Source organism: Coloeus monedula, assembly GCF_965178545.1.
Source record: "Coloeus monedula genome assembly, chromosome: 11".
NCBI classification, from domain to species: Eukaryota; Metazoa; Chordata; class Aves; order Passeriformes; family Corvidae; genus Coloeus; species Coloeus monedula.
In genome coordinates, this window is record NC_138791.1 from 3,622,524 (window position 1) to 3,649,265 (window position 26,742).

The window sequence follows — 26,742 nt, forward strand, 5'->3', positions numbered from 1 at the left end:
GTGAAGGAGATAACCTTTCTAACTACAAAAGCTAAATCAGAGACAGCTTATCTACTGCAGCTCCCAAACACGTGTAGTGACGTCCTACCAGGATAGGCACATCCATCTCATAACCTCCTTCACTGCTTTTATCAGATTTGGTTGACACAGATCTTCTCCTAATATAATTATGGCAGCTATGTCTGTGTTGTTTTTCAACAAAACAACTGCACCCATTTTAACTATTGTGGACACATTATACAGATAGAGAGGTACCCTTTAACAGCAAAGCTTATTCCTTTACTCCCAAAGAAAGGGTTCAAACATTAATGACACCACATACTGACAGGGGTGATGCAAAATAAATGCAAGCTGAAGAAGCTTGTCTTTTACACACAGTTCACGCCACCCAAAATGCACATGGAGGAGCCTATGGAAATAAACAAAGGCAAAGCATTTGCACCTCAGTACCATCTGCAGAGTGGTTCACACCAGCATGGACTACATAGGAAGCAGAGGCAGCCCAACACACTGATTAAGAGAACTGCATCTATTAGGAAGCACATCTACCCGAACAGCACACTGGGAAATCCAAAAATAACAGCTGCTGCCACATCAGAACGGCACAACAGTGCGCACAGGCGATGCCTGCAAAACAGAAACTAAGCAGCCACGCACACACACTTCCTCCCCCCACCACCCCTAGGACACCAGCAACAAACCTGATATTAAACACTGGCCAGCATCCTGCTCTGCATTCCTGTCACATCAGGAATAGAAATGAGGGAAACTGCTAGCTGCTGCTCCATATAGCTGAAGGGCTCCTTCAGCTTACAGCACGTAACACAAATACTTGACATGACTGTTGCAGAGGGTTCTGTCGCATTTTCTTTTCTTTTGCTCCTTTTCTCGAGCTCACCCATTTCAAATCTCACTAGGGACCCTCCGTGCTTACTAGACTTGTTTTTGATACATTCCCTCTCAAAGACTGAGAGGTCTGAAATAAAAGCAGTTGTTCCTAGGCAAGTCACATTATATAAACAAGCAAGCAGAGAGCCACACACAAACTCTGCAAGTCAAGTTCAACACTAAAACCTGTCCAGCACCAAAACTGACAATGTGACACTGTCAAATGCAAGAGTAAATAAATAAGACTGCAGCTTTTTGTCAGTGCTAAGTTCTGAGACTACAAATCCCAGCATCAACACTCCACTGTGATGCTCACATCTCCAACACGTTACAAGCTAATTTGTGATGGACAGATTGGGGGAATCTACTGACAGCAAGTGAAATGCCTGGGTTACACTGCAATAATCAAGGCCTCTGACAGATTTTCCATGGTGTCTGCATTTCAACCACAGATGGAAGAAATGCACCTCCTCTAGAGCACAGGTTCTGGATATCCAACTTCAAACTTAGCACCTACATTTCTTATCCCAATGGAAAGCACAGTCAGTGCCACCCCATTCCCAGAGTGCCAAGCAGAATTTACCAGATCCACAAAAACCTTTAGGCATGGAGAAATCAACTAAAAACTGAAATGTGAAAAGAGATCAAACCTTTTTACAAACATTTGGTGATCCACTGGACCAAAGACACTGTGCCCTATAAGCAAATGGGCAACAAATAGCCCCAAGCTTGTACAGGGCTCCTCATCTCACAGCAGTAAAGCTCAATAAGGTCACATTTCAGAGTTTGATCATTGTACCCAAAACGATTAAGCTCCATATGTGTGGGAGAAAAGGAAAGAAACAAACCAGGCAGCTCAGATGGGATGAGGAGAGCATGCAGCTGTATGATTAAGAAGAAATCATAATGCTTGTTTAAAAGGCCAATTAGCTGATTAAGGACACAGGTACTACTCCAGCCTTGGGCACTTTTTTGACCTCTGAGTGTTTGCTACTTTAACCTTGACTTTTCACTACGTGCAATGCAACACAGAGTAACTTCCAAGTCAGTTGACCTGCACACAATCTGCCAAGAGAGGGGATCTCAAAGCACATCTAATTTTTCTTTCTATATTATTTTTCTAAGAAGGACATGCCCAGTGCTGTCAATCTGATGATGAGGCACACGATGATTCACAGAAGGAGAGAAGCATGGGCACTACTGTTCCATTTAATTTTTAAATATATGTAAAAATGTGATTTAAAATCGTATTTACATATAAGAAAATAGATAATGTAAAAATACATTGTTGCACTGTTACACAGTCACACTGCAGATTATTACCCTGAGCTCGGATAAGATCCCATTCCTACACCAGCCCCATTTCCCTTGCACCTGTAAAACCATTTAAGCACCCACAAAGCTGGGTAGAAAAACAGTTTGTCTTCAGCTTGATCAGTCTGTAAGTCAGTGAACTCTGATTCTCACCTGCACAGGCACCAGCAAAAAGGCAAGAAACTCCTATGGGTTGCAGTCTATACTTACATGATCTGAAGTATCTGTGAAACCACACATGGAACATGAAACTCGTGATCAGAAGGAGATCTTAAAAACTGTTCCCTTTTTCGTCTCAACAGATAATCATGATGCTCACTTGCTCTTCTTCTATGCAAGAAACATGCAAAAGTGCATGTTTCAAAGTGCCTAATGAAAAACCAGAGGGTCCAGGAGAGTGTCCTACCAGCATATCCTACTCTTTCAATCAGAGATTCCTACGTTAATGCATCAGCTTCCCCCTCCAGGAGCTAAGGATCACTTCCCCTGTTCTCCCAAAAGTCCTTATTAGACAGGAAGCAAAGGCAATGCCATGAAAAAGGACATTTCAGATCAGCCTAACAGGTTCTAACCAGGATGGCACAGGTTGTACATCCATGCACCTGGAAATGGTTCTGCTGAAAAAGCATGAAACGGTATGAAACACCCTCTATGAAAGAAAAACAAGAATCAGCATTAGGATAATTCAAAACATTGACAAGACAAGAGTTGATGCAGTTGAAAAAGCAACCCAATGTTATCTTGCTTTACAGAGCTCACAGCTGAATCTTTTCACAACCTACCACTTTCCTTCCAGCTCCAAAACAAAGCACTTACCTTAGGTCAGGGCTAAACTAACCCAGAAAAATACTTCACAATCTAAATAATAAGAATTTGGTACATGTGATTAGGAGAGACCTATTTAGGGTTACAGTGATAACATGCAATAACTGATACATCTAATTCTGAAGCACTTTGAAGCTCCTGACAGAACTTCTGTAAAAAGGAAATCAGAGTCTTAGTTCAGTGATATGCAATGATATGCATTATTATTTTTCTCCATCAGAAGCCTGACCACACACACAAGTGTTAGCCTATCAGCTGCAGGTGACAATTCACTACAATGAGACTTTTACAAGACACTACTGCATATTACTTTGTGAGACAAGCTACTAACTATGTTTACACAACCCAAACAATCACAGAAACACTACATTAAGAATGAACAGAGACCCAAGCCCACACCATTCTGGCACCATTCAGTGCTTCGTTAGCAAAGGCCAATTTTGGAATCCAGCTCTGGAAGCTCTGAATACCAAGTTAAGCCAGGTGAACCTGGAGGGACGAAAAGCAGATGGAGCAAAAACAGAGCAAGACAGGTTGAAATGAGAAAGGCAGCACACACCAAAGTATATTGCTTGGAAAAAAGAAAATAAATAAAAGGGCTGATGCTGAGCTTAAAAATGAAGGAATTGGACCCTAGGACCAGTTTAAATTCAGAGTAGGTAAAAAACGATCAGGAGTCAGTACCACCTACCCTAATTCAACCCGTCCTTGGAAATGCCGGGGAAGGTTGGTCCCGGTCCAGGTCTGCAGCCCCATGAGCACACCTGCCCCGGGGGACTGCCAGGCACGCCGGGTGTCCCCACCGGGGCAACCAGCGCCCCGGGACCACCCACACCCCTCCCCTGCCGGGGGGCAGCACGAACGGGCCCCCAGCCCCACCAGCCTCCTCACCATGTTGGTTTCATGTTACTGCCACGGTTTCCGAGCTCCTTCCTGCGCGCAGCTCCTGTGGAAGGGAACGAAGGGCACAAAGGGAGGGGACGCTCGCTCTGTCCGCTGGGCACTGCCCTGGCCCGGCACCGCGCTGCCCAGCCCGGGGAACCCCGCCCCGGCCGTGCCCCGCAGGGGAAAGCGCCCGGCTCTCACCGCCGCACACACGGGGACGTGCCGGGCTCCCGCCAGCCCCTCCTCACGGGGCCACGAACGGACCCCTCCAGCCCAGGCCCATCCCGGTACTCGCTGCCCGCTCTTCCCAGCAGCTCACGGGGCCGTGCCTGTGTATCCCCTCTCCGTTCACGGGGCCGCACCCGGGTCTCCCCTCAAGCCAGCGCGCTCGGATCAGCCCCTCGCCCCTCAGCCCGGCCAGTCCCCGCCCGCCGCGGCTCACCGGGGCCGGCGCTGCCTGCCCGGCCGGGACACCAGAACGCGGAGCCCCAGCGCCGCCGCTCCCCGCCGCTCGAATCAACAACAAGATGGCGGCCCCCGAGCGGGCGGAGCTTGGCGCTGGCCGTCATAGCAACCGCGCCATCCAAAGCCCGCCCCGCCGCCCTCCGCGCCAATCCACACGCGAGCCCCGCCCCGCGGGGGCCCTCTCGGGACGCTGATAGGTTAAACTCAGTGTCGCTCAAGAGAGAAGCCGCCCCGCCCGTTCCCGAGCGCGGACGGCAGCGCACGTTAGGCACACGTGACGCCCGCCAATGACGCGCCCCCTCACGGGCAGCGCCGTCTCATTGGCTGCCAGCGGGGAAGGGGGGGAGCTCCGACAATGGGCGCGGCCCGCGGCTCCGCGCTCCGAGCCCGCCCCCGGCAGCTCCGCGCTCCGAGCCGCCATCCCCGGACCGAGCCCGCCATCCCCGGTCCGAGCCCGCCCCCGGCAGCTCCGCGCTCCGAGCGCCATCCCCGGTCCGAGCCCGCCCCCGGCAGCTCCGCGCTCCCCGCTCCGAACCCACCCCCGGCCGGTCTGCACTCCGTGCTGCCCGATACAAACCCACACCCAGCCGTCCCGCGGTCCCCGGACACGCTCAGAGCTCCCCGCCCCGAGCTCCCGGGGCCGCTCCGCGTCCCCCCATGGCCGCCGCTCCGAGCGGGGTCTCGCCAGTGGGACGAGCTCACGCACCATTCCGGTACAGTAAAGGGTTCAATTCCCGAACGGCCAGGGAAAAGGGTTCAGGGCAAAAGGGACCCTCAGGCAGAGTCACACAGGTGACCCCTCTCACTGTGAAATTTCACGGCTGGCTCCTGTCCCCCCTCCTTCCCCTTAGTCACCTACTCCCCAAATTAGTCTCTTCCCTCTTATCCCGACAGCGCTTCATTTCCCCGGGAGCTGCCAGGGAGGCGTCCCGCGGCGCGATCCTTTGAAATTCAAATAACCGGTTTCCCACCTCTTGCTGACTGACGCCTTCAAAGCTTCCCGCTGCTCCCAGCTCCTCCTGCAGCGTCCCGCTCACCTGCACCCCCGCTAATTCACTTTTCCTCCCAATTATCAACCCATCCCCTCCGCCGACCAGCTGCTCATCCCATCCGTCTGCGCCTGCGAGCGCTGGAACAAAGCAGAGCTTGAGGGGGGTATGGGACTCGAGGCAAAAGTTTCTCAAAATCACCCGTGGCTGAGTTTTCTTGAACCAGATAACCTTCCTGTAGAGGACTGCCCCGGCTGGGTCACATCCAGAGGCTACAGAGATGCTTCTGTCACTGAAGCAGACCTGGCCAAAGCTCTCGTAGTATTTTTTGCAGTGCCGAGCCTGCTGCCACCCTTGTCCTGGGTCATGCCACTCATATCGCTGACGAGACAGTGCTAATGACCACCACAGCAGGACAGCCACCAGTGTCACTGCCCGGCAACGGGACTCCCTAAGGCAATCACAGCAGCATGTGCAATCTCTGACACCATTTATTAGGTCTGAGGTGGCTCAGGGTCTGGCTGCACCCCATGTGCAGCTGGTTTGGCCACAAAGGATGGGTCTCCTCCTTGGGGGTCACACCAGGTGTCTGCCAGAACCCAGTGCTCTACCCAGCACTGCCCACATGGAGCTGTGGGTCACAAGGAGCCTTTCATCCAGTCAAGCCCTTCAGATCCAGCGCCGAGCCCCAGTGACGCTGTTGAAGAGATAATCCCTGCCGGTGCCTGAGATGGAGGCAGCACTCAGTCACTGCCCCGCGGGCCTGGTCCCCATCTCTCCTGTCCCCAGACCCCTCTGCCCTGGGGAACACAACCCGAGGCTGCTCTTAGGGCTGTGAGACAGGGCACTCACGTGGGTCCTGAGCACGGCCATTGAACTGTCCCTGTGTGGAGGAGAAACAGGAGTGGCTGCTGAGGGCCACAGGGTTCTTCCTGCCTCCCTGGCAGGGCACCCAGCATCGCTGCCACCACTTACTGGGCTGCTGGCATGTGGGTGTCCCTGTTCGTCCTTGCCCCTGGTGTGCTCCACCACATCCCAGGAGCTGCAGAAGGAAGAGAGCAAGGGGAGGGCACTGTCAGTGATGGGCCCCTGGCCTCAACCCTGAGAGATGCTGCTGGGAACAAGTTGCCAGCCAGGCTTTTCCCTGCCAGCTGCACCCAGTCGAGCCCATCAACCCTACCTGACTGTCCCCTGGCAAAGATGGGGATTGTGGCAGGGCCGCACTCCCCCAAGTGCCTGAGAGCACCAAGCAGGCCTGCCACCACATCTGCTTGTTTCCCCACGTGCTGGCACACATCACTCTTGTGCTCGGAGGATGCTGTGCTGGGGGAGCTGCCAGGACCACCCAAAGGGGCTGAGCCCGATTCTTCTCCCTTGCATGGTCACTATGGCCCCAGTGCCACCAAGTACTGTGTCCCCAGCCTCACCAGTGAACCTGGATCCAGCTATGCATCACCTCGGGGCAGTTATGCCACCGGGGGTGGCTGTTATCCTGCCCGTGGGCTTGCATGTCTCCTCCTTGCTGTGCAGACACTCGGCACAGGCTGGCCTAGCATCTCTTCAGGCTCTCTCCTCTGTCACCTGTCACCATCAGTGATCCTCCAGGGGGTTGTGCAGCCTGGTCACCTTCTCCCTGTGAGCTTTCCCTGACAAATGGGGCTCACCCCTGCCAAACAGAGGCTCCCCTGGTGAGCTGCAGTTGCCTCAGCCCTGGTGCCAGGACCCAGCCTTGCAGCAGGCATTGGCACCAGCACTGTGCCACCCCACCCTGTCCACTGCAGAGTTTGTGCCCCAGCCTGGCCATCGACATCACTGTCTACTGGCCAAATTGCTCTCTCTGCTCCCGTAGCTCCCATCAGGGCTGCACCCTTGCCCTGGGCAGAGACGGCTCCCTGACACAGCAAGCCATGGCCAAATGCAGGGTATAGTAAACATCCCTATGTGCTGTGTCTTCCTGGCTACCTGCAAGGACAATACAACTGCCAATATGACTGCTCTGGCCATATAGCACTCACCTCTTGCCCAGGAACAGCTTGCCAGGGGCCCGGTTGCTGTGGGAGGAGCAGAAGGCAGCCGTGAACCCCTAGTCTTGCTCACTGTGCCATGCCATGGGGTGGGCTGGGGCTCACCCGCACAGCAGGTTCCGCACCATGCAGCCCAGGGTGGCCAGCAGCAGGGCACCAGAGATGGTCAGCACGGCCACAAACCAGGCCGGCGGGTGCCACACTGCCTCTGTCTGCGTGACAACCAGCGGCTCCTTCGGCAGCGTCTGTGGAGGCACCGGGGTGAGGGGACATGGGAGGTTCAATGGACCTTGGAGCACCACCTGGTCAGTGCGCTCTGCTCACCATGTGCTGGGTGGTGGTGCTGGGTGGCACTGGGGTGCTCCAGGGGGTGACGTGCACCACCAGTGCCACCATGCTGCTGCGGTGGCGGGCACCAGAGCTGCCCCACACCTCCACCAGTAGGACAAAGGTGCGGGGCTTGGCTTGGTCATTGGGGAGGTAGACAAGGGTGTTCCCTTCCAGCCGAAAGCGCCCATCCTCATTGCCTGGATGAGAGGGTCTGCTCAGTGTCACACCATGGCTGAGGGCTAGTTTGTGCCGTGGCTTGGCCATTCCTCACCTCCAACAATGGTGTATGTCAGCACGACGCTGTCGGGGCTGCTGTGGCACACCAGGCGGGTGACAGGCTGGTGGCTACCCGGGGACCCAGCCGTGATCCGCAGCTCCTGCACCTCAGGGATGCACACCGGCAGCTGGTCCGGAACAGCCTGCCAGGAGCAGGGGGAAGCGGTAGGGCACCCACAGTGCTCACACCCACCTCAGCTCACCCAACGGGCTGCCCTCACACCTGCAGGCGCACGGACACATCACACAGGCGGCTCTGCCTCTTCCTTAGGTCCAGGTCATTGTGGGTGTCCGTCAGCTGCACCACCAACCTGTAGCTCTTCTGCTGCTGGGAGTCCAGGGGTCCCACCACGCGGATCTCACCTGTGGAGTGGCGTGAGCTGCTGGGAACCGGTAGGTGCCATGGGGTGTGGCGGGGGCTGGGAAAGGGGCTGGGTGCTCACCAGTGCGCCTGTCAATGGAGAAGGGCTGTGCAGGCCCAGACCCCCCCTCCACACTGTACTCAAGGCTGTCCGGTGGGTAGTCGCGGTCAGTGCCAGCCACACGCCCCACGATGCTGCCGAAAGCTGCTGTCTCTGGCACAGTGAAGGTGGCACTGCTGGGGCACGCCGGTCTGAATTCGTTGACAGGTGTCACCGTCACAAGCACAGGCACACGGGCTGTGTGGCACATGGCAGCTCAGCCATGCTGGCACCACCCCACAGCCTGTGCCAGGCTGCGTGACGTGGGGACAGAGGCACCAGCCCTGGGGTGGGCATCTCTGGGGCAGCAGGAAAGGAATGTTTCCTCTGTGATCTGCTGGTTTGGGATTGGGAAAGGTCTTTTCCCACCCTAGGGACATGGGCACTCACTGCTCTGTAGGGGCTGCCCTCCCACTGTCACCACAATGGTGGCCGTGAACTGGAAGCCCAGAGCAGCCATGGCCTCCGAATCATAGTCCAGTGTGGCGTTGACCTGCCAAGCCAGGAGGGAAGTGTCAGACAGAGCTGAGATGCCCTGCAAAGCTGAGATACCCTGCAAGGCTAGAGCATCCCGCAAAGCCAGGGTGTCCCACAAAGCTGTGATGACAGGGGAGAAGGAGGGAGCAAGTGAGGAGAACAAGCAGGCCTTGGGGAGCAGGGAGCCCTGGCCCAGAATCTGGCATGACAGCACATGTCACAGGGTCCCACTTGTCCCACCGGGCTCCTGGGGTCTAGGCTTGCTGTCCACCTGGGCACTGACCATGACCCTGCTCACCTTCAGCCGTGGCCCCTCCATGCAGAAGTGGGAGTGGGAGGAGGGAGGCCCCTCAAGAGCATAGTGCAGACACTCATCAGTGCTGGTGGAGTCGGTGCACCTCAGTGTCACCAAGGTGGTGCCAGGGGACACCGTTTCGAGCACCTGGGACCTGTGGCAGGGCAGCCAGCAGCTCAGCCTCTGTCCCATGTCCTGGGTGCAGCAGAGAGTCCCACACCCCCCACTCCCCCCTGAACCATACACAAAGATGGCTGGGACACATCTTGGTGCCTGGCGGTCTGTCCCCTGCACAGTGATGTTGACCGTGGCGGTGGCGTGGTCGTTGGGATGCAGCGCATTGTAAGCCCGGATGAGGAGGTGGGCACGGATCACCTCCAGCCGGCGGGTGCTGCGGATCTCACCTGTCACTGCAGGAGGAGCCACGGCCTTGCACTGGGCACAGGGATAGGGACAGGGCATCCCTGGGGACTCCTGCTGCCCTGCTCACCCTCGTCAATGGTGAAGAGCGCGGGTGCCACAGGAGCGAGGATGGCATAGCGGACATTGTCACCTCTGGCATAGACCTGTGTGACCACCTCCCAGGGGCCAATGCCTTCTGTCACCGTCACAGCCCAGTGCGGCTCGCTGCAGGCGAGGTGGGCAATGTGGCACCGTCTGATGCCACCAGCACCCCCTTTCCTGTCCCAACCCCACTCACAGGAAGGTGACACGGGGACGGCACGATGGCAGCACCTCCACCCTTACAGCCCCACTGCAGTTGTGCCCGTGACGATCCATCACCTCAATCTCCAACCTGAACGTCTGTGGGGCAGCACCGGGGCAGCTGTGGGACAGCCCCGAGTGGCACCAATGATGGGGATGGGGACAGGGATAGGGATGAGGATAGTAATAGGGACAGGGACAGGAACAGCAAAGAGATGGGAACAGAAACAGGGACAGAGACAAAGAAGGAGAGGGGGCAAGAGACGAGAATGGGGCTTGGAGCAGGAACAGAGGTGGAAAGAGGGGTAGAGATGGAGAAGAGTATGAGCTGGAGACTAGAATGGGCAGGCATACAGACAGGGATGAGGATAGGGCCAGAACCTGAGATGCAGAAGGGGATGGGGACAGGGCTGGGGCCATCCTGGGTTCAAGGGGAGACAGGAGCCTAATGAGAAGAGCAGGATGTGGAGAGCTGTGGGCAATGCCAGCGTGAGGCTAAGCCCCAGCAGACTAAGAGGTGTCTGTGACCAACCTGAGGCTGCTGGTGCCCACCTGGTTGTCCTTCCTGGGGTCAAAACCATTGTCAGGAGCCAGCACCAGGCCCCGGCGGGTGAGTGTGAGTGGTGTGTTGTGGTTTCGGAGCCTGAACTGCAGAAAGGAGGGTGATGATGAGAACCCCTGTTCCACTCCTCCACAGCCGGGGTTCTGCTGTCTCCAAGGCTGCTCCCTTCTATGGGGGTGTGGGCCCCCAGGGAACTGCCACTCACCGTCAGCCCGCCAAGCGGCTGCCGCAGCACTGCATACAGGGGTGTCCGGGGTGCCACGTCGGCCAGCACCTCCACCACATCACCCTCTGGAGCACAGCACGGCTGTGGGAGCTTGGTACTGGCTGGCACCCACAGCCTCCACTGCCCTGTGCCCCTGTTTCCTACCTGCACTGGCAAAGGGGGTGTCACACCGCAGCACCTGCCCCGTTGTCACCCGGACAAAGAGCCGCCCTTCCACCTCATCCTCACCGGGACAAGCAGCCCGCAGGATCAGTATGTACTGGTTCACCTGGAGGGCATCGAGCTCCGCACCAGCACGCAGTGTCACCTGCCGTGGGGACACGTAACTCAGCAGGGCGCCTGCCAGCTCCTGCCCCACTCCCTGTTCCCCAGCCACACCTCTGCCCGGAACGTGGTGGCATCTGTGGGGTCAGAGCTGATGGCGATGGAGTTGAAGGGGTGGTCAGGCTCAGTGGTATCCAGAGTGACATTGGGGCTGCTGCTTGAGTTGCTGCAGGACACGGTCACCTCAGCCACACGGGTGCCTGGTACTGTGTCCTCACTCAGGGCCACCACACGTGGCAAGTCAGGCAGGACTGGTGGGAGACCCCAGGGACCACTGATGGCTCATCCAGCTGCGCTTATGGAGCTCTGCTGCTGCACCTAAGCACCAGTGCAGGCACATGTCTCCCTGCAAGGCACAGCTGGGTCCAGGGCAACCCACTCTTACCTGTTGCTCTGACGGAAGTCCCTGCAAAGAGGACAGTGTCACCCCAGCCTGCCAGGTGTGCCCCAGCAATGCCCTGGGGAGGCCCCAGAATTCCCTCTCTGATGCTGTGATGAAACCCCAGTGGTGTCTGGAAATGCCACAGTGATGCCCTTAAGATGCCCCAGTAACACCCTGGCAATGCTGAGGACACTCTGAGGACACCCTGGTAATGCCCTGAGGATGCTCCAGTGATGCCCCCTCCTTGCCTCAACCCAGCCAGGCAGCTGCCAATCCCTCTGCCCATCCTGGGGTCAGCCCCAGGTATGTGGGAGAAACCGAGGAGAGCCTCTCCTCTGTCGCTTTCCTCTCAGTCATCCACCAAGGATCTGGCAAAGAGCGCCTCCAACATTGTGACCTTGAAGCACCTACCTGGGACACAGAGGCTGAGGAGGAGGAAGGTGAGGTGTCCGTGCATGCCCATGGCTCGCTGGGTGTTTGGGACAAGCTGAAGCCGGTTGCCAGGGGTGCTGGGCACCACCCCGGCCCGGCGTCACGCCGTCCATCCACACCCGTGGTGGCCCGCCCGGCCAGGGAAGGGACAGGGCACGGCTCCAGTGCCCCCAGCTCTGCACGCCGCCGCTTCCAGCCCCTCGCCACTCGCAGCTCCGTGGGGTTTGGCTGCCACCCCACGCTGCTTCACCACGCGGCACGCTCGGAACCGGGAAAATTAGCTGGGAGGTAATTTTTGGCCGTGTTCTCGTTCATTTGCAAACCAGTGCCGCTTCTCCCAGGATCCCCATTAAGCGCTATTAGTTCCCAATTACGGGCGCTGCGGCCAGGGTCACTCTTCCCTTCCCTCCTCCAGCGCCCAGCCCGGCTCTGGCAGCCCGGTGGCGGGGGGGTGCCAGCGGTGGGTGCCTCCGCCGGGGCCCTGTACCGGGGCTGCCCTTCTTCCCGCCGGGGCATACCGGGCTCCAGGACCCCCGGTACCCGAGGTGCTGCCGGCTGGGACACAGATCCCGCCTGGCCCGGCGGTGCCCGGGTGGTGCCGGCGCGGGGCCCCGGGGCGGCGGGGAGGGGTCCGTGGGCGGGGCGGGGCCCCGGGGCGGCGGTGCCGGTGCCGGTGCGGGCCGGGCTCACGTTACGGCGGCCCCATTGGCCGGGGCGGGGCGGGGCGGGGCCGCCGGGCAGCGCCGGGAGGCGGCGGGCACAGCCGGGTGCTCCGTCCGCTGCTGCTGCTGCTCCGGCACCGGCGGCACTAGGAGCGGGGCCGGGAGCAGCGCCGGGGGAGCAGGACCGGGCATGCACAACGCCCGCCCGGACGAGCTCGGCGCCGACCGGGTGAGTGCCGCCGCGGGCACCGGGAGGGAACAGGACGGGACGGGACCACCGTGCCCGCGCCCCGCCGCCCCCTGATGCCAGTGACGTCCGGGCGCTGTCGATGATACCAGGGCCGTGACATTACACGCGAGGCCAAAGGCGGCGCAGGGGACGTTGGCGGTGGGACACTGGCGGTGTGGGGGCACGGGTGGCCAGCGGCCACAGTGTCCAGCTGTCAAGATGCCAGCGGCACCGTCCCCCCGGAGCTGCCACCCACCTGGGCTGCCCCGAGGGACGGCGGTGACAGGGTGGCCCTTCGGCTCTCCTGGGGCTGCCGCATGCTTACCCAGCACCTCACAACCGGCTGCCCCGGTGTTCCCGGCCAGCGGCGGGACTGGGCGGCTCGGAGTGGTGGCACGCTGCCACCAGGGCTGGATGAGAGGGTCGCAGCCAGCGGGGAGGGGGACAGGGATCGGGACGGGGACGTGGAGAGCAACAAGGACAGTCCTGCCAGCAGCTCTGTCAGGGCCAGCCAGAGGGGACAGAATTATCGGTCCTGGAAGCAACCCCTTCTGCACACTCAGCTTCCCGCGACTCCAGCGCGGAAAGGAAAGCGGACGTAACACCCTGCTTTTGGGTTCAGACAATAGGAATTCAAGAGCGAGGAGCGGCCCGGCTGCGGGAGCCAGGAGTCCTTTCCAGCGCCTGCCCGGCCGTGCTCCGTTCAGCCCTGGCTGCCTTGGTCCCCTGTATTCCCCGCCGTTTGGGGGGGCTCGGGCCTTGGGCGCAGGCCTGGCTGCACCCTGACGTCACCTGGGGTGTCCCCAGCTGGAGGGCACAGGGTGGGTGGGTGGCCCTGCCAGCGCACGGGGGGAGAGCCCCACCCCAGCACCCGCGGGTGCCCTGGGGCTGCCGCTGGCTCCGTGCCACCGAGTGGGACTCTGCTGGAGGGGTGTCCCGGTTGCCTCCCCACAGAGACGGGGGCACTTGAGGGGCTGTCGGGGGGGCAGTGGGGCGCCCGCTCCTACGTGCCGTGGCCCTCTGTCATTTCCCGCAGGCACGGCCGGGGCTGGGTGCCTGCTTGCTCACCCGACAAGCCGCTGCACGCCGGCCGGCTCCGCGCAGGAGCCGCAGGAAAGCGGGGCCCGGGGCTGCGGGCAAGCCGGGGCCTGCGCCCCGCTCTCCGCACCCTGCTGCACGCCCATTGCGCCAGCGAAGCCCCCCCCCGAGCCGGGGCGGGGGGGGGGGGGGGACGCGGGGTGCCGGGGTGGGTTGGGATGGGAGATCGCGGCGCTGACTGGGGGCAGTGGCGACAACCGTGCTGATGTGCCCTTTCCCTGCAGTGGTGCCGGCGGGACGCAGGGCCGACGCCGCGGGCGCACATGCACGGCATGCGGCAGGCACCGCACCACCTGGGAAGGGCGCCGGGGCCGGCCCCCCGTCCCCCGCGCCCCGGCTCGGCGGCGGACTCGGCCTGCAGCCTGGATCCGGGTGGCGAGGAGGAGGAGGGGGGGGGCCCGGCCGCTCGCTCCCCCCCGGCCAGCGAGCGCAGCCTGGAGTTCGACTCGGGGTACTCGGAGGCCTCGGGGGGCACGTGGAGGGAAGAGGAGGTGCCCGTGCGCCGCCGGCATCTGCTGCCCTGCCAGCGGGCACACCGGCTCTCCGCCGGCCCCGCCGCCCCACCGCCCGCCCCCGCCCGCCGTGTCCGCCCCAAATCCACCTCGGACGCCTGCCTGGAGCAGTGGCGGGCGCTGGAGCCCGCCGACACGCAGGACTGGACCGTAGCACTGCTGTCGCAGAGCCGGAACCGGCAGCCCCTGGTGCTGGGCGACAACTGCTTCGCCGACCTGGTGGAGAACTGGATGGACCTGCCCGAGGTGGGCGCTGAACCGCGTCGCCGAGCCCCCGCCGAGCCCTCCCGTCGGCTGGCCAAGCCCCCCGCCTTCCTGCTCAGCCTTTCGGGCAACGTACGCCGTAAGCTTGCCAACATGGCCCGGCCCCGGGGGGCCGACGGTGCCCGGCCGGGGGGCCGCGACGCCACCAAGCGTTTCTCCTGCCCGCTGGGGCTGGGGGGACAGCCCAAGGGCGCCTGCTTCCACCAGTCCCACAGCAACATCGCCCAGCTGGCCACGGACTTCCACCGCTTCACCGCCCTGATGAACAGCCGCAGCCGCCAGCCCATCATCTGCAACGACGTTATCGGCTACATTTAGCCCTGCTGCTGCGGTCCGCACCCCCACCCTGTAAATAAACCCCTGTTTTGTACGGTCTGGGCGCCGCAGCGTTTATCAAAGGGTGTGCCTGCACCCCGACTCTGGGCAGGGGCAAGCAAGGGGTTTTTGCAAAAAGGGCCAGTGCAGCCTGCAGCTTTTATTGCATGGGGTAGGAGGTGCTGGCCCCTTGCTCAGGGTAGGGAGCACAGGAGAGGGGGACGGGTATCTTCAACCTCAGCATCCTCTCCCTCGCACATATACAGCAGCTCCAGGTCCTGCTGCTGAGGCATCCTGGCATCCTCCAAGTTCTCTGATAACCTGTAGCAGGGAAAGGGGGTTTTGGGGGCACTGGCTTGCCCCCCAACGCTGGCTGAGTGCCCCGGGGATGCCTTGGGCCCCTCAGGGGTGTCCGGCCAGGCTGGTGGGATGCAGGGGCCGGCAGCAAGGGGCCGGGCAGGGGTCCTGCCACGGGAAGTGCTGCCGGCAGGATGTTTATCCAGCAGCTGGCTGGGAACTGCACTGCAGCTGGAGTGGCTCAGGATTGAGGCAGTGGGGGCTGGAAGCTGCCCCCCCGGGGCAGGATTGGGCCCTGGAGCCGGAGACCTACCTCTGCGCCTGCTGCCGGGCCCGTGTTTCTTCATCCGCCTTGCTGTCATAGAGCACGATGTCGCCACACAGGAGCATGGTCACGGTCCAGCCATGTGTCCTCTGCAAGAGGTGGGTGTCAGGATCTGGCCCTGCATCCCCCAGGGTGACCTGGCTGAGTGCTGCCAGCGCTGGGCTCACCTGCAGCCAGTCCAGCACCTCCTCCACCGTCATCGCCTGCCCGTCTGCGCTGACTGCCCGCATCTCCAGCCGGTCCCAGCAGCTCCACTCCCGCCCGCCGTACTGCCAGGGGGTAGCAGCCAGCACTCGCACCCCATACCCTGGCTGCCCAGCTCCATGGGGCAGGCACTGGTGCAGCACCAGGGCTGGGGGACATCAGGGCAGGCAAAGGGGCAGGGTGATGGGGGCACCATGGTGGTGCAGGGGCAGTGGGGGACACAAGTGTCCCCCCAACACTGCTGGGGTCCACTTCAGGGATCAGTGTCAGTGTGGGGCCAGCACTGCCCCTAGCCCCAGGCCAGGACAGGCACACAAAAAGCCATTGAAGCACTGCCCAGCTCCACACAATCACCTCTTCTCATGCCCGTGGCCCCACGACCCCTGCTCCGGCCCAGGGAGGCCAGTGTGGTGCCAAGCCCGGGGCCACGCGCCGGACGCGGCCCCACGCCGTCTGGCAGGGCTACACGGCCATCTGCCCTCGCCGCAGGCAGCGCCAGCACTGCCCACCTGGCCCCGGCCCCACTCGGGAGGGGTGTTCACACCTGGTCACTCTCCCTCCTGCTTTCTGCTGCCTTCTCACCTCCGCCTTCTGCTGCCTGCACTTATCCCACTGGGGGAGAGAAGGGCTTAACCCCATCCTCACCGGGGCAGCAACTGTTCGGCACAGAGGGAAAGCCATGGCCTGGCTCTCCACCACCAAAGTACAGTGCTCTAGCCCTGGGAAGCATATCCCTCTGGAAAAGACTGGCCCCCAGTGTGGGCTCCCCAGGTCCCTGTGGGGACATAAGTCATGCCAAATAGGCCTTGGGGACGTGTTCCCACCATAGCCAAGCAGCTGGGTGTGAAATGTCACGCCGGGTGTCCTCAGCCTGGGACATGGAGGTGCTGGGTGCTGCTGCAGGGACCTGAGGACGTGGCTAGACCCAGCCAGCATCCTCCATCCGGGGGTGATGTCAACCCAGGGGCACTACAGCCAGGATTGCGCAGGGCTGGGCCGGGGGCTTGAGGGGGCCATGGGGCAGCCGTCAGCCCGAAGTGGTGCTGGAGCCGGCGCAAGGCAGTGGAGTCGCTTCCCTCCCCCTCTTCCTGCCCCCGGCCCTGGGCCCCCCGGGCCAATCTGGTTCCAATCGGCGCTTCCTGCCGTGCCGGAAGGGCTGCCTCGCACGCCATAAACCCCCAGACAAAGGGGCCTCTATAGCCCAGACGGTCCCAATCTGGGCCTGCCCCCACCCCCGCTCTCCCTCCCTGGTTCCCCACCGCCGGGACCCCCGGCCCCGCTCCCCCGGGCGGCCCTTCCCGGCCCGGTGCCAGCTGCTCTCTGGCTGCCGCAGCTGGTTTCCATAAGCCAGATGTGTGCGGCTGCAGCAGCCTCCCACCCTTGGCTGTGGAGCTCAGCGTGGGGCCTGCCATGGGGCAGTGGGGCTGCCTCGGTCCCCTGGGCACCCCAGAACATCACAGCTGGGCCTGAGGCTGGGCAAGTGGGACAGTGGCAGCGTCTCAGTGCTGGGGGGCAGCCAGGGGAAGGAGCTGGTTCCTCAGTGCCTGGCAGTATCCCCAACCCACTGCAGCACCCAAATCCATTTCTGGAGTGCTATGGCCAGGGCCACCCTTGCTGCATGGCCACCTCCTTTCTCCTGGGTCCCCCTGGCACTGTCCCACAGCAGATGCCACTGGCCCCTGGGTGTCCCCCACCTGCGCTGTCCTGGGGAAGAGGGTCCTACCCAGTAGGTGGTGGATGGCAGGGGCTGGAAACGGAGCAGCAGGCAGTCAGACAGGCCAATGTTGCTGTTGCGGTAGCAGCTGAGGTCCTGGCACCCCCACACGAGCTTGTAGACCTCCAGGCACGCCAGCCCGGCCACGGCTGCCGTGGTGGTGATGATGGCAGGCACGATGCGCCCGGCAATCCGCTTGCTCTGAGGACAGGAGGGGTGTCACCAGCTGCCCAACACAGGACAGGGATTCCTGACCCCACAGGCTGCCCCTCTCACCGTCAGCCAATTGGCAGGGGGGATGCCATAGTTCTCTGCACGCAGGTTGGACGCTGCCGTGATAAAGTCTATGTGAATATTGTTGTCCTGCGGGGAAGAGTGTGGGGACATCCGCATCCCATGGGGACATCAAGCCCCCAGGCTGAGCAGGGCCACCTGCCTGGCTCTGCTACCTTCTCAAAGTGGATGGGCTCCATCAGGGGTGTTTCTGCCTCCTCATCCCCCACCAGCTCCTGTCTCCACTGCATCAGGTCCTGGGTAAGCTCTGTCAGCTGCCTGCAACCTGGGGGCACAGGGACCCCTGGGATGATACCCCTGCACTGTGGCACTGCAGGGGTACCCCCACCTTGGTCTGGGTCCTCTTGGGTGCTGGAGCAGGGACGAGAAGCCACAGCCCCACCACAACCATGCTGGACCCAGAAACATGGCTGGGAACCTCACCTGTGGGAACCTGTGCCTCCTCTGTGAGTTCCTCTGTAAGGGGAATCTGGAGCCCGTCCTGGGGCGCAAAGGATGGCAGGACCACACCACGGAGGATGGCCTGGACAGCTGCCCGGTCCGTGCATGGTGGGACCCTGTGTACTTGGGCAAAGAGGTGGGCAGCAGCCAGGACATAATCCAGGTGGGTGTCCTGTGAAGTAGAACAGGCGTGGCCATGAGGTGCCTTGCTGAGGTGGTCCCACACTGCCAAGGGCTGCCAGCACTGCCCCAAGCTGGTAAAACTGCCTGGCTTTACCCCAAAGTCGAGGTGAAGGAGCCTTTCCTCCTCCTCTGGCCACAGAGCATGTGCAGGCTGTCCCCAGCAGTGACTGGTGGACAGGGATAGACCCAGTCCAGGACCTGGCAGCCCTGCACAGGCTGTGGCAGATGGAGCACAACTACAATTCAGTATTCCCAGTAACCCCAGCACAAGCTTGGCTCTCCCTCTGGCCATACCATTCCCGTGTGAGACCCCACAGCTCTCCCTGCACTCACGTTGTCAGGGTTGAATGTCAGTGGATGGGGACAGCTCCTGTCCCCTGCCCAGAAGGGGACACCCGGGCTGGTTTCCTGGCACAGGGAGAGAAGAGTCAGGCCCAGGAATGTGTACCCCTGGCTGCAGTGACACGGCTGGTGGAGGCAAGGGGGTGCAGGGGGTGCCAGCCCTATGGTGCTGGGCTCACATGCTCCGGAGGGTAGATGTGCAGCAGCTGGGTGATGGCATCGTGGTAGCGGCTCTGCCAGTGCTGGCGAGCCCAGCGCACGCAGTCCTGCCAGTCCCGTGGCCGCTCCCGCAGGCTGTCCCACACCTGCTCCAGGACCTTCCCTGGTGGCGGCTGCTCCAGGAAAGCTGGGTCCCTGCAAAACCAGGCACTGCTGATGCTGGCCCGAGAGCAATCCTGTGAGACACCTGGGTGGGATGTGGCCATTCCCAGCAGTGTCTTGGCAGAGCTGGAAGCTCCTCTCCCAGCGTCACTCCCCCCAAAGCCCACTCACTCCATGAACTGGTTGACTTGTTCTGCAGGCAGCTGGAAAAGCCCCTCAAACTCATCACGGGCCCACTGCAGAGGAGAAACGGGTGCTGAGCACTGTAACTCCCCCTTATGCCCCCAAGCCCAGGGGGAAGGGGGAGGCTCTGGCAGGGCCTGCAGCAACACTCAGGCTGCCAGCAGGAAGCAGCTGGGGCTGTATCCTGCCTGCGGCCCACCACTGGAGGGGAAACAGGGAAGGAAGACAAAGGTCCCAGTGCCTCCTCGCTGGGTGCTGTGGCTGGGGCAGCTCAGCCTACCTGTAGTGTGTGCTGGATGGTGCGGGGGAAGTGCCGCAGGGTGCAGAGGGGGAAGGTGCCATCCCTGGGGGTGCTGGCCGGCCCCAGAGGCTTGGTCAGGGGCGGTACCATGGCCAGCACATTCCCCCGTGTCCCCTCTGTGCCCGAGTCCAGCAGTGGTGTGCGGCAGCGGAGACAACGTCTCTCCAAATAGGCACCTGCAGGGAGCCAGAGGTGCTGAGGACCCAGGGAGCATGTCCAGGGGCTTGGCCCCTTTGCCCTTGCTGGCACTCACGGGCCTCTAGTGTGTCCAGGGCACTGGCAACGCCATCCAGGTGCCGGAAGAAGTTGTCCCTGTAGAACATCTCGGTGGCAGGTCCCACCTGGTTCTGGTGAGCTGTCACCCTGACATCAGGGTTCATGCGCTGCACGGCTGCTGCGGCCACCACCGACTTTGGCTTCTGCCAGGGTAGAGAGGGGGTGGGCAGCACTCCCCCAGCCCTAGGGAGCCCCTGGGACAGCCAATATGCCCTTTGGGGGGAGCTCAGCCCCTGCCTCATGCTGCCTCACCGAGATATCTGCTGAGCGATAGAGGAGCTGCCGATGGAGGTTGGAGAGGGCAACGGTGTCCATGTCGGTGACAATGAGTTCCCCATCCGGCCCTGCCGCCAGCCCCATCATGGCAAAGTTTTTCAGCAGCTCACAGCCGATGGCACCAGCTCCCACCTGCCAGGGCAGAGATGCTGCAGCTCCCTGCATGCCAGTCGGATGCTCCGCAGCTTCCCAGTGCCGTGGCCCCTGCCCACTCACCACCAGGTACTTCTGGTGGCCCAGCCTCTCCTGGAAATTGGCCCCGAAGACAGCAATCTGGCCATCGTAGCGAGAGCCTCTCTGCCGGGACAAGGAGCTGTGTAAGCACAGCAGCCACAGCACCCCAGGCAGCCAGGAGGGGCTGGACATGGGGTCTCACCGGGGCACAGTCCGTCTCTGTCAGCTGCGCAGCCCCCGAAAGCGCCAGGCACTCCAGGGCATCGAAATACAACCACTGGTCCAGGGGCAGGAACTTCCTAGTGATGGCCTGGGGCGAACAGCCCGTGGGCAGGTGGCCAGCGGGGTGTTCCCCCTCACTGTGCCCCAGCCCTGCTGCCGGACCCGGCGTCCCCAAGCGGGCAGCAAGTGCCCTCTCGTGGCCACCAAACGCCACCGGACAGCCATGGCCAGCGGGACCCCGCCCCGCTCACCTTCAGCACCTCCTGGGCCGCCAGCGCCCCGACGACGGCGGCTACGGGGCACAGGTCCCCCGCACTCACGCTGGCGAAGGCGCGCACGACGTCCTCATCCAGGGGACCCTGCTGTGCTCCCAGGCTCCGCGCCAGCTCCAGCACCCGCTCGGCATCCGCCTGCGGGCAGAAGGGAGAGGGCAGCTCCCGGCAGGGTGGTGGGCTTCGGCAGGGCCAGGCAGGAGCAGGACAGGGACTTACCGGTGCCCTGGGCCGCGGCAGGCGGCCCTGCTCCCTGCGGAAAGCGTGAAGGGCCTGGAAGGCGGCGTGCAGGCTGCGGCTGCGTGGCAGATCCTCGGGACTCGCCACCCGGATTTTGGGCTCCTCCAGTGACCGGCACAGGGGCTCCTGCCAGCAGAGCAGAGCACCAGGGATTGGGTGAGTGCTTCCCTGGGGCCTGGCATGGCACAGCAGTACCCCAGCCTGGGTGGCAGCATCGTGGGGCCAAGAGGGACTTACGTGAGAACACTCCTGGGGCTGCTGCACCTGTGAAACCAGGCCCCCGCAGCGGTAGGGTGAGAAGGAGCTGGTGTCACCGATCTCCAGCCTGAAGGCATCTGGGGACAAGCATGGTTATCACATCATGGTCACTGCCAAGGACCCAGTGAGTTCCTCAACCTTGAGCTAGGGCAGCCGGGACCCCCCTGGAGGTCTCACCCAACACACGCACGGGGACGGGCTTCTGGCTGTTCAGCTCTGTCATCCCCTGCACGCCAGAAAACGTCACCAGGTCTCCATCACAGAAGAGGTGGCCATGACTGTCCTCTGTCCCCATGCATGTCACCACTCCAGGGTTGCCCTGAGGAGAAGGCTGTGTGAGAGTGGGGCACTGGACTAGGGTGGCATAGAGCCAGAGGAGGAGGCAACAACATTTTGGGGGATCCTGGAGGGGCTGCCCTCCCTCCTACCTGGGAGATGTGCTGCACAGCAGCACACACTGGGTCCCCTTCTGCTGGGTCATCAATGACAAACTGCTCCCCGAAGTCACAGAACAGCTGCCTGGAGAAGACCAATGGGGTTTTGCCAGAGGAAGTGCCCCACCAAGCTTCCCCAGCACTGCCATGTCCTGCCCGGGCCAAACAGCCCTGCCAGCTTACTGGGGACATGAACTGCAGTGCAGGGCTTGGGGCTCTGGGAACAAGGTGACTCAGAGCCAGTGCAGGACTCCATGAGACCCCTCACCCTGCCAGCCCCTTGGTGTCAGCCACGATGAAGTAGATGCCCCGGGCATGGCAAAAGTCCCCGACGCGGAGCTGCTCCTCCAGCGGGGATTCAGTCAGCACCACCACCTGTGCCAGGTCTGTCAGTGAGCGCTGCCATCCCAGGGGTCCCCATGGCACAGGGATGCAGGCTCACCTGGAAGGGGGCAAGGAAGGCCTCCGACAGCTCCCCGGTGTGAGCCTCAACCACCACACAGGGGTTCAGCTCGGTCAGGGCCCGCTGGGATGCCTTGGCACGGTTCTGGCCCAGATCACTCTCCCCCAGGAGGAACTGCAAAGTGGACACATGGTGGGGCACCCTACGGGTCTGGGGTGCAGCTCACCACTGTGAGGTGCTCCACAGGCCCTGTCTGCACTGGTGAGGGGCCTCTGCTAAGGACCCTACCTGTGACAATGAAGGGCACCCTGTGCCTTACCAGCATCCCCAACCTGTACCTGTTATTGGGAGCCCCTCACCCCACACCCGTACCTGCAAATGGGGATTCCCCCAACTGCACCTGTACCTATTCCTGGGACATCCACCACATCTGTACCTGTTACTGGGACTCCCACCTGAGTCTGCACCTGTACCAAGACCCTTGTCAGTACCTCTATATGTTATGGGGCCTTCCCATCCATACCTGTACCTGTTACTGGGATTGCTGTCTGTACCCATTATGGGGATCCCCATCCATACTCATATCTGGTACTGGCACCCCCACCTGAGTCTGTACCCATTACTGGGACCCTTGTCAACACCTATACACATTATGGGGCCCCTCATCCATACTTGTACTCTGGGACCTGTGCCCATACCCATACTCACTAGTGGGACACCCACCCATACCTCTACCTGGTACTGGGACCCCTGTCTGTACCTATTATCAGGACTCCCCCATATATCTGTATGCACTACCGGCGTTCTCACTAGTTCCTGTTTTGAGATCCTCACCTGTACCTGCGCCTGTTTTGTGAACCCTCACCCGTTCCTGTCACCAGCAGCCCCGCCCGGCCCCGCCGGTACCTGGTGGGTGCGGTCGGCGGTGCAGGTGGCACCGCGGTCGTGCAGGACGACGCGCCCGGTCCCCACCAGCACCAGCGCCGTCGCCACCTGCGCTCCGGTCCCGCGCAGCCCCGACACCAGCACCGCCGACTCGGCCAGCCGCCCCCCGCCGCCGCCCAGCACGTACCTGCGGGTACCGGCGGGGCCGTCAGCGGGGGCCGTCAGCGGGGGCCGTCAGCGGGGGCCAGCACCACTGCCCCGCGCCCTGCCCTGCCCCGATCCTGTGCGGCTCCCGTCCCCGGTGTCGGTCCCCGCACTCACAGCTGCCGCGAGTACCGCGGCTCCTCTCCGCTTCCCGCCATGACGGCCCCACCCACCGACCTGGGCCGCGGCCCTGCCCTGGGGAGGAGCCAATCCCCCAAGGCCGCGCCCCTGAAACGGGGCCCCGAGGCCGCGCCCGCCCTGCACCGGCAGAGGGCCGGCACGAGGAGGCGCCGCCCCCCGGCGGCCGCGCTGTGGCGGCAGCGAGGGCGGGCTGGCGGGCCGAGGCTCCGCCCCCTCCGGTCGCTTCGCCCCCGGTACCCCGCGGCCATGGCGGCGGGCTGGCAGCCGCCGTGGCGGGCGCTGGCCGCGCTGGGCCGGGAGCTGGCGGCCGAGTGGGCGGCACAGGACGTGCGGGCCGCGCTGTGCCAGCTGCTGCTGCTCTGGCTGGGCCTCAGCCTGCTGGGCGTCCGCCTGGCCTGGCGCACCTACGGCGGGGCGGTGGCCGCGCTGTGTTACCGGACCGGCCCCACCGGCCGCCGCTCCCCCGGCACCGCTTCCGGGGCCTCGCCTTCCCGGCCCCGAGCGCACTCCCTTTCCCCCGCCGGCCCGGCGGGACGCAACGGCGCCGCCGAGCGGCACTGCCCGCCCCGGTGAGTCCCGACCGCTACCGGGCCCAAAACCGCTGATCCCCCCCGCAGGCCTGCCTGGCTTCCCCCGCGTCCGGCCAGTGCTCTTGGAGCGCAGCCCGGTGAGCGACCCCTGCCCAGTGTCCCCCAGTGAGTGTCCCCCCAGATGCACTCCTGCACCAGTACAGCCCAGTGACTGCCCGCCTGCCCAGTATGGTCCGGATGGGGTCCTCTGGGACACCGGCCCCGGTTACCCCCCCCAGCTGTGGCTTCTGACAAGTGCCCCCCAGCAATTGCCCCAAGCTGTGCCCCCAGACCAGTGAGCACCCCCACAGCTGCACCCCAGACCAGTATGCCCCAGTAAGTGACCCCCAGCCCTGCCCACCCCACACAGACAGACAGGTGCCTGCCCTGGTGCCGGGGTGCTGTGCTGGGTGCTGCCCCACCCATGCTCACGCTGCCTCTCTCTTGCAGGGATGGCCTGGCAGCAGAGCCCATGAAGACGCACCGGGAGTGAGCAGCACCAGGACCATCGGCTGGGTACTGCCAACACCATTAAAGTGCTGTGCCCACCTGCTGCCCCTTGCTTTGGCACCGCCACCATCACCAGAGAGGAGGCCAGGGGAATGGGACAGGGTGTTTATTTGGGCCAGGGCACTGTGCCCACGGCATGTGCTGGCCTCACTTGGCCATGTAGTACTGGGTGGGCACGAAGGGCATCTTGGTGATGACGGCAGGGTGCTGCTTCTTCCGCACCTCGACGGTGAGCTCGGTGCCGGCCCGGCTGTGCGCTGCCTCCACGTAGCCCATGGCAATGTTCTTGCCCAGGCAGGGTGAGGGACAGCCGCTGGTCACTGTGCCTGTAATGTGAGGATACGGGGAGGTGAGTGGGGGCTGGCCAGCCCCTGCCCATGCCATGGCCGCAGCTCAGGGTCATGCCCGTGCCAGGCCCACTGCCCCCACCTACCCACAGGCCTGCCTTCGGGGCCCAGGATGGCCATGTGGGGCCGGATGGCAGGTCCCACTGATGTCAGCCCCACACGCCTGCGCCTCGGCTTCTCTTTCACTTGTGCCATGATGACAGCAGCACCAGGGAAGTCCATGGCCGCACGCCGGCGTTTCCCTGCAGGGCAGAGATGGGTGAGGGTTGGTGATACCTGACTGGTCCCCTTGTACCCTCTGGGGACACCTTGCTGCTCTGCCTGTCCCAAGGAGGAGGTGGAGGCAGAGGTGGACCTACCTAAGGTCCACATCAGCCCAGCTTCAGCAGGGGTGACGGTCTCGTCGATGTCATTGCCGTAGAGGCAGAGCCCGGCCTCCAGGCGCAGGCTGTCCCTGGCTGCCAGCCCTGCTAGCCACACATCGGGGACACCCAGGAGCTGCTCGGCCAGCTCCACTGCCCGCCCCGCGGGCACCGAGATCTACAGCGGGACACGGGCAGCGTCAGTGGGGCACGGCCTTCCCCTGCATCAGTACCGCAGTGGGGATGCTGGTGCAGCTCCCAGGGTACCTCCACGCCATCCTCGCCGGTGTAACCGCAGCGTGTGACACGGCAGCCTGGCACGCCAAAGACGGTTGTGGTGATGCTATTCATAAAGGAGAGCTTGGCCAGGTCATCTGACAGCCCTGCCTGCAGAACCCGTGCCATGGAGGGACCTGGGGATGCAGGTGGCTGGAAGATGGCAGTGCCCAGGGGAGGGGAGGGAGGTGGGGAGGGCAGTGACATCCACCAGGTGAGGACCTGGAGGAGGGCAGGCCCACGCGGGGCCCCCACTACCTTGCAGAGCCAGCAGCGCGTTGTCTGACACCTCCAGGTGTACGTCACTGCCGGTGGCCTGCAGCTGCGCTGCTCTGTCCTGCCAGGGTGACAGTGGGCTGCTAGCACGGGGGCCAGGCCGGTGCCAGCCCCACATGTGGCCATGGCCACCTCACCCTGCGCAACCACGGGTGTCACCAAAAGGCGGAAGGACTCCTTCCCACTGCGTGTCCCCACCTCCCGCTCGTGCAGCCCCATACCCTCAAGATGGCCAAGTCTTTGTCAGCACAGGCGGCGTTGGACACCACGTAGAGGTGATTTTCTGACGTGTTTGTGACAATGAGGTCGTCTGTGATGCCGCCCTTCTCGTTGGTGAGCAGCGTCAGGGTGCCCTGCGGGACACGGCCCATGGAAGAATGGGCGGGCTGCCTGGACCCTCCCAGGCCATCCCGGGGACCTCCGACCCTGCTGGATGCCTGGTGCCCGCCCAGTGCGCTGTACCTGTCCTGGCTTCAGCTCAGCGATGTCCCCCACTACCAGGCTCTCCATGAACCTGATGCGGTCCCGGCCGTACACCAGGGTCTGCAAGGGGCCGGGGGGGTGGGTTGTGAGTTGGTGCGGGTACCCCCCTGCTCCAGCCCCCTCATCCCGACCCCGCTACCTGCAGCATGTGGGAGACGTCGAAGAGGGAGCAGTGGCGGCGGGTGTGCAGGTGTGACTGGAGGTGGCCCTGCCCGTAGTGCAGCGGAAGGGTCCAGCCGGCGAATGGCACCATCCGCCCGCCGCGGGCCCGATGCAGGGCGTCCAGCGGCGTCTGCTTCAGCCCCTCCTCTCCGGCCCCGGCCCCGGTCCCGGCCCCGGTCCCCCCGGCCCCTCTCCGCGGCGCCGAGCCCGGGGACCGGCGGGACAGCACGGCGCGGCAGCCCGCCCGCAGCATCTTCCTCTTCCTCCTCCCTCCCGGCACGGCTCGGACCGGCCCCGGGGCGCCTGGGACATGGAGTCCGCCCGGCCCCGGCCCCGGCCCCCGCCCCCGGCCCGGCCCGCCCTCGGCACCGCCTCCCCGGGGCTGCCGGCACGGCCACCCCCATCCCCCAGAGACAGGCGGGCACAG

General features: G+C 62.7%; 6 protein-coding genes across 7 annotated transcripts in view; 2 read left to right on the forward strand and 4 right to left on the reverse strand.

The window, feature by feature from the left end:
• Positions 1-4,444, reverse strand: part of IP6K1 (inositol hexakisphosphate kinase 1) — a 37,164-nt gene extending 32,720 nt beyond the window's left edge. For both annotated transcript variants that reach the window (XM_082288604.1, XM_082288602.1), the window contains exons 1-2: positions 4,355-4,444; positions 3,919-3,973 (exon numbers count right to left, since the gene is read on the reverse strand). The gene's annotated coding sequence lies outside the window, so the exon portion shown is untranslated. The remainder of the gene's footprint in view (positions 1-3,918; positions 3,974-4,354) is intronic.
• A 1,591-nt stretch (positions 4,445-6,035) lies between these two features.
• CDHR4 (cadherin related family member 4) lies at positions 6,036-11,891 on the reverse strand (the record flags this gene model as incomplete). Its single annotated transcript, XM_082289010.1, has 20 exons — positions 6,036-6,091; positions 6,219-6,249; positions 6,342-6,408; positions 7,382-7,417; positions 7,496-7,635; positions 7,715-7,917; positions 7,992-8,139; positions 8,220-8,359; positions 8,440-8,655; positions 8,848-8,950; positions 9,233-9,383; positions 9,474-9,639; positions 9,720-9,856; positions 9,930-10,033; positions 10,487-10,582; positions 10,702-10,787; positions 10,867-11,029; positions 11,101-11,297; positions 11,432-11,452; positions 11,840-11,891. The coding sequence occupies 20 exons, from the start codon at positions 11,889-11,891 to the stop codon at positions 6,036-6,038; spliced, it is 2,313 nt and encodes a 770-aa protein (XP_082145136.1).
• Positions 11,892-12,712: 821 nt separating this feature from the next.
• Positions 12,713-14,943, forward strand: INKA1 (inka box actin regulator 1; the record flags this gene model as incomplete). The annotated part of the gene is made up of 2 exons (XM_082288531.1): positions 12,713-12,751; positions 14,074-14,943. 2 exons carry the CDS (start codon positions 12,713-12,715, stop codon positions 14,941-14,943), a joined length of 909 nt encoding a protein of 302 aa, XP_082144657.1.
• A 191-nt stretch (positions 14,944-15,134) lies between these two features.
• On the reverse strand, positions 15,135-23,347 carry UBA7 (ubiquitin like modifier activating enzyme 7; the record flags this gene model as incomplete). The annotated part of the gene is made up of 24 exons (XM_082289130.1): positions 15,135-15,261; positions 15,551-15,651; positions 15,730-15,831; positions 17,490-17,681; positions 17,757-17,843; positions 17,930-18,039; positions 18,198-18,387; positions 18,732-18,806; positions 18,920-19,094; positions 19,233-19,297; positions 19,525-19,721; positions 19,799-19,964; positions 20,074-20,229; positions 20,314-20,394; positions 20,474-20,581; positions 20,745-20,903; positions 20,985-21,131; positions 21,243-21,340; positions 21,441-21,582; positions 21,692-21,782; positions 21,966-22,072; positions 22,140-22,274; positions 23,007-23,172; positions 23,307-23,347. The coding sequence occupies 24 exons, from the start codon at positions 23,345-23,347 to the stop codon at positions 15,135-15,137; spliced, it is 3,018 nt and encodes a 1,005-aa protein (XP_082145256.1).
• Positions 23,348-23,551: 204 nt separating this feature from the next.
• On the forward strand, positions 23,552-24,448 carry TCTA (T cell leukemia translocation altered). The gene is made up of 2 exons (XM_082288906.1): positions 23,552-23,899; positions 24,350-24,448. Exons 1-2 carry the CDS (start codon positions 23,577-23,579, stop codon positions 24,390-24,392), a joined length of 366 nt encoding a protein of 121 aa, XP_082145032.1. The 5' UTR covers positions 23,552-23,576; the 3' UTR covers positions 24,393-24,448.
• A 108-nt stretch (positions 24,449-24,556) lies between these two features.
• AMT (aminomethyltransferase) lies at positions 24,557-26,568 on the reverse strand (the record flags this gene model as incomplete). Its single annotated transcript, XM_082288505.1, has 8 exons — positions 24,557-24,735; positions 24,843-24,998; positions 25,116-25,296; positions 25,386-25,531; positions 25,653-25,731; positions 25,892-26,023; positions 26,133-26,213; positions 26,293-26,568. 8 exons carry the CDS (start codon positions 26,566-26,568, stop codon positions 24,557-24,559), a joined length of 1,230 nt encoding a protein of 409 aa, XP_082144631.1.
• Positions 26,569-26,742: the final 174 nt, after the last annotated feature.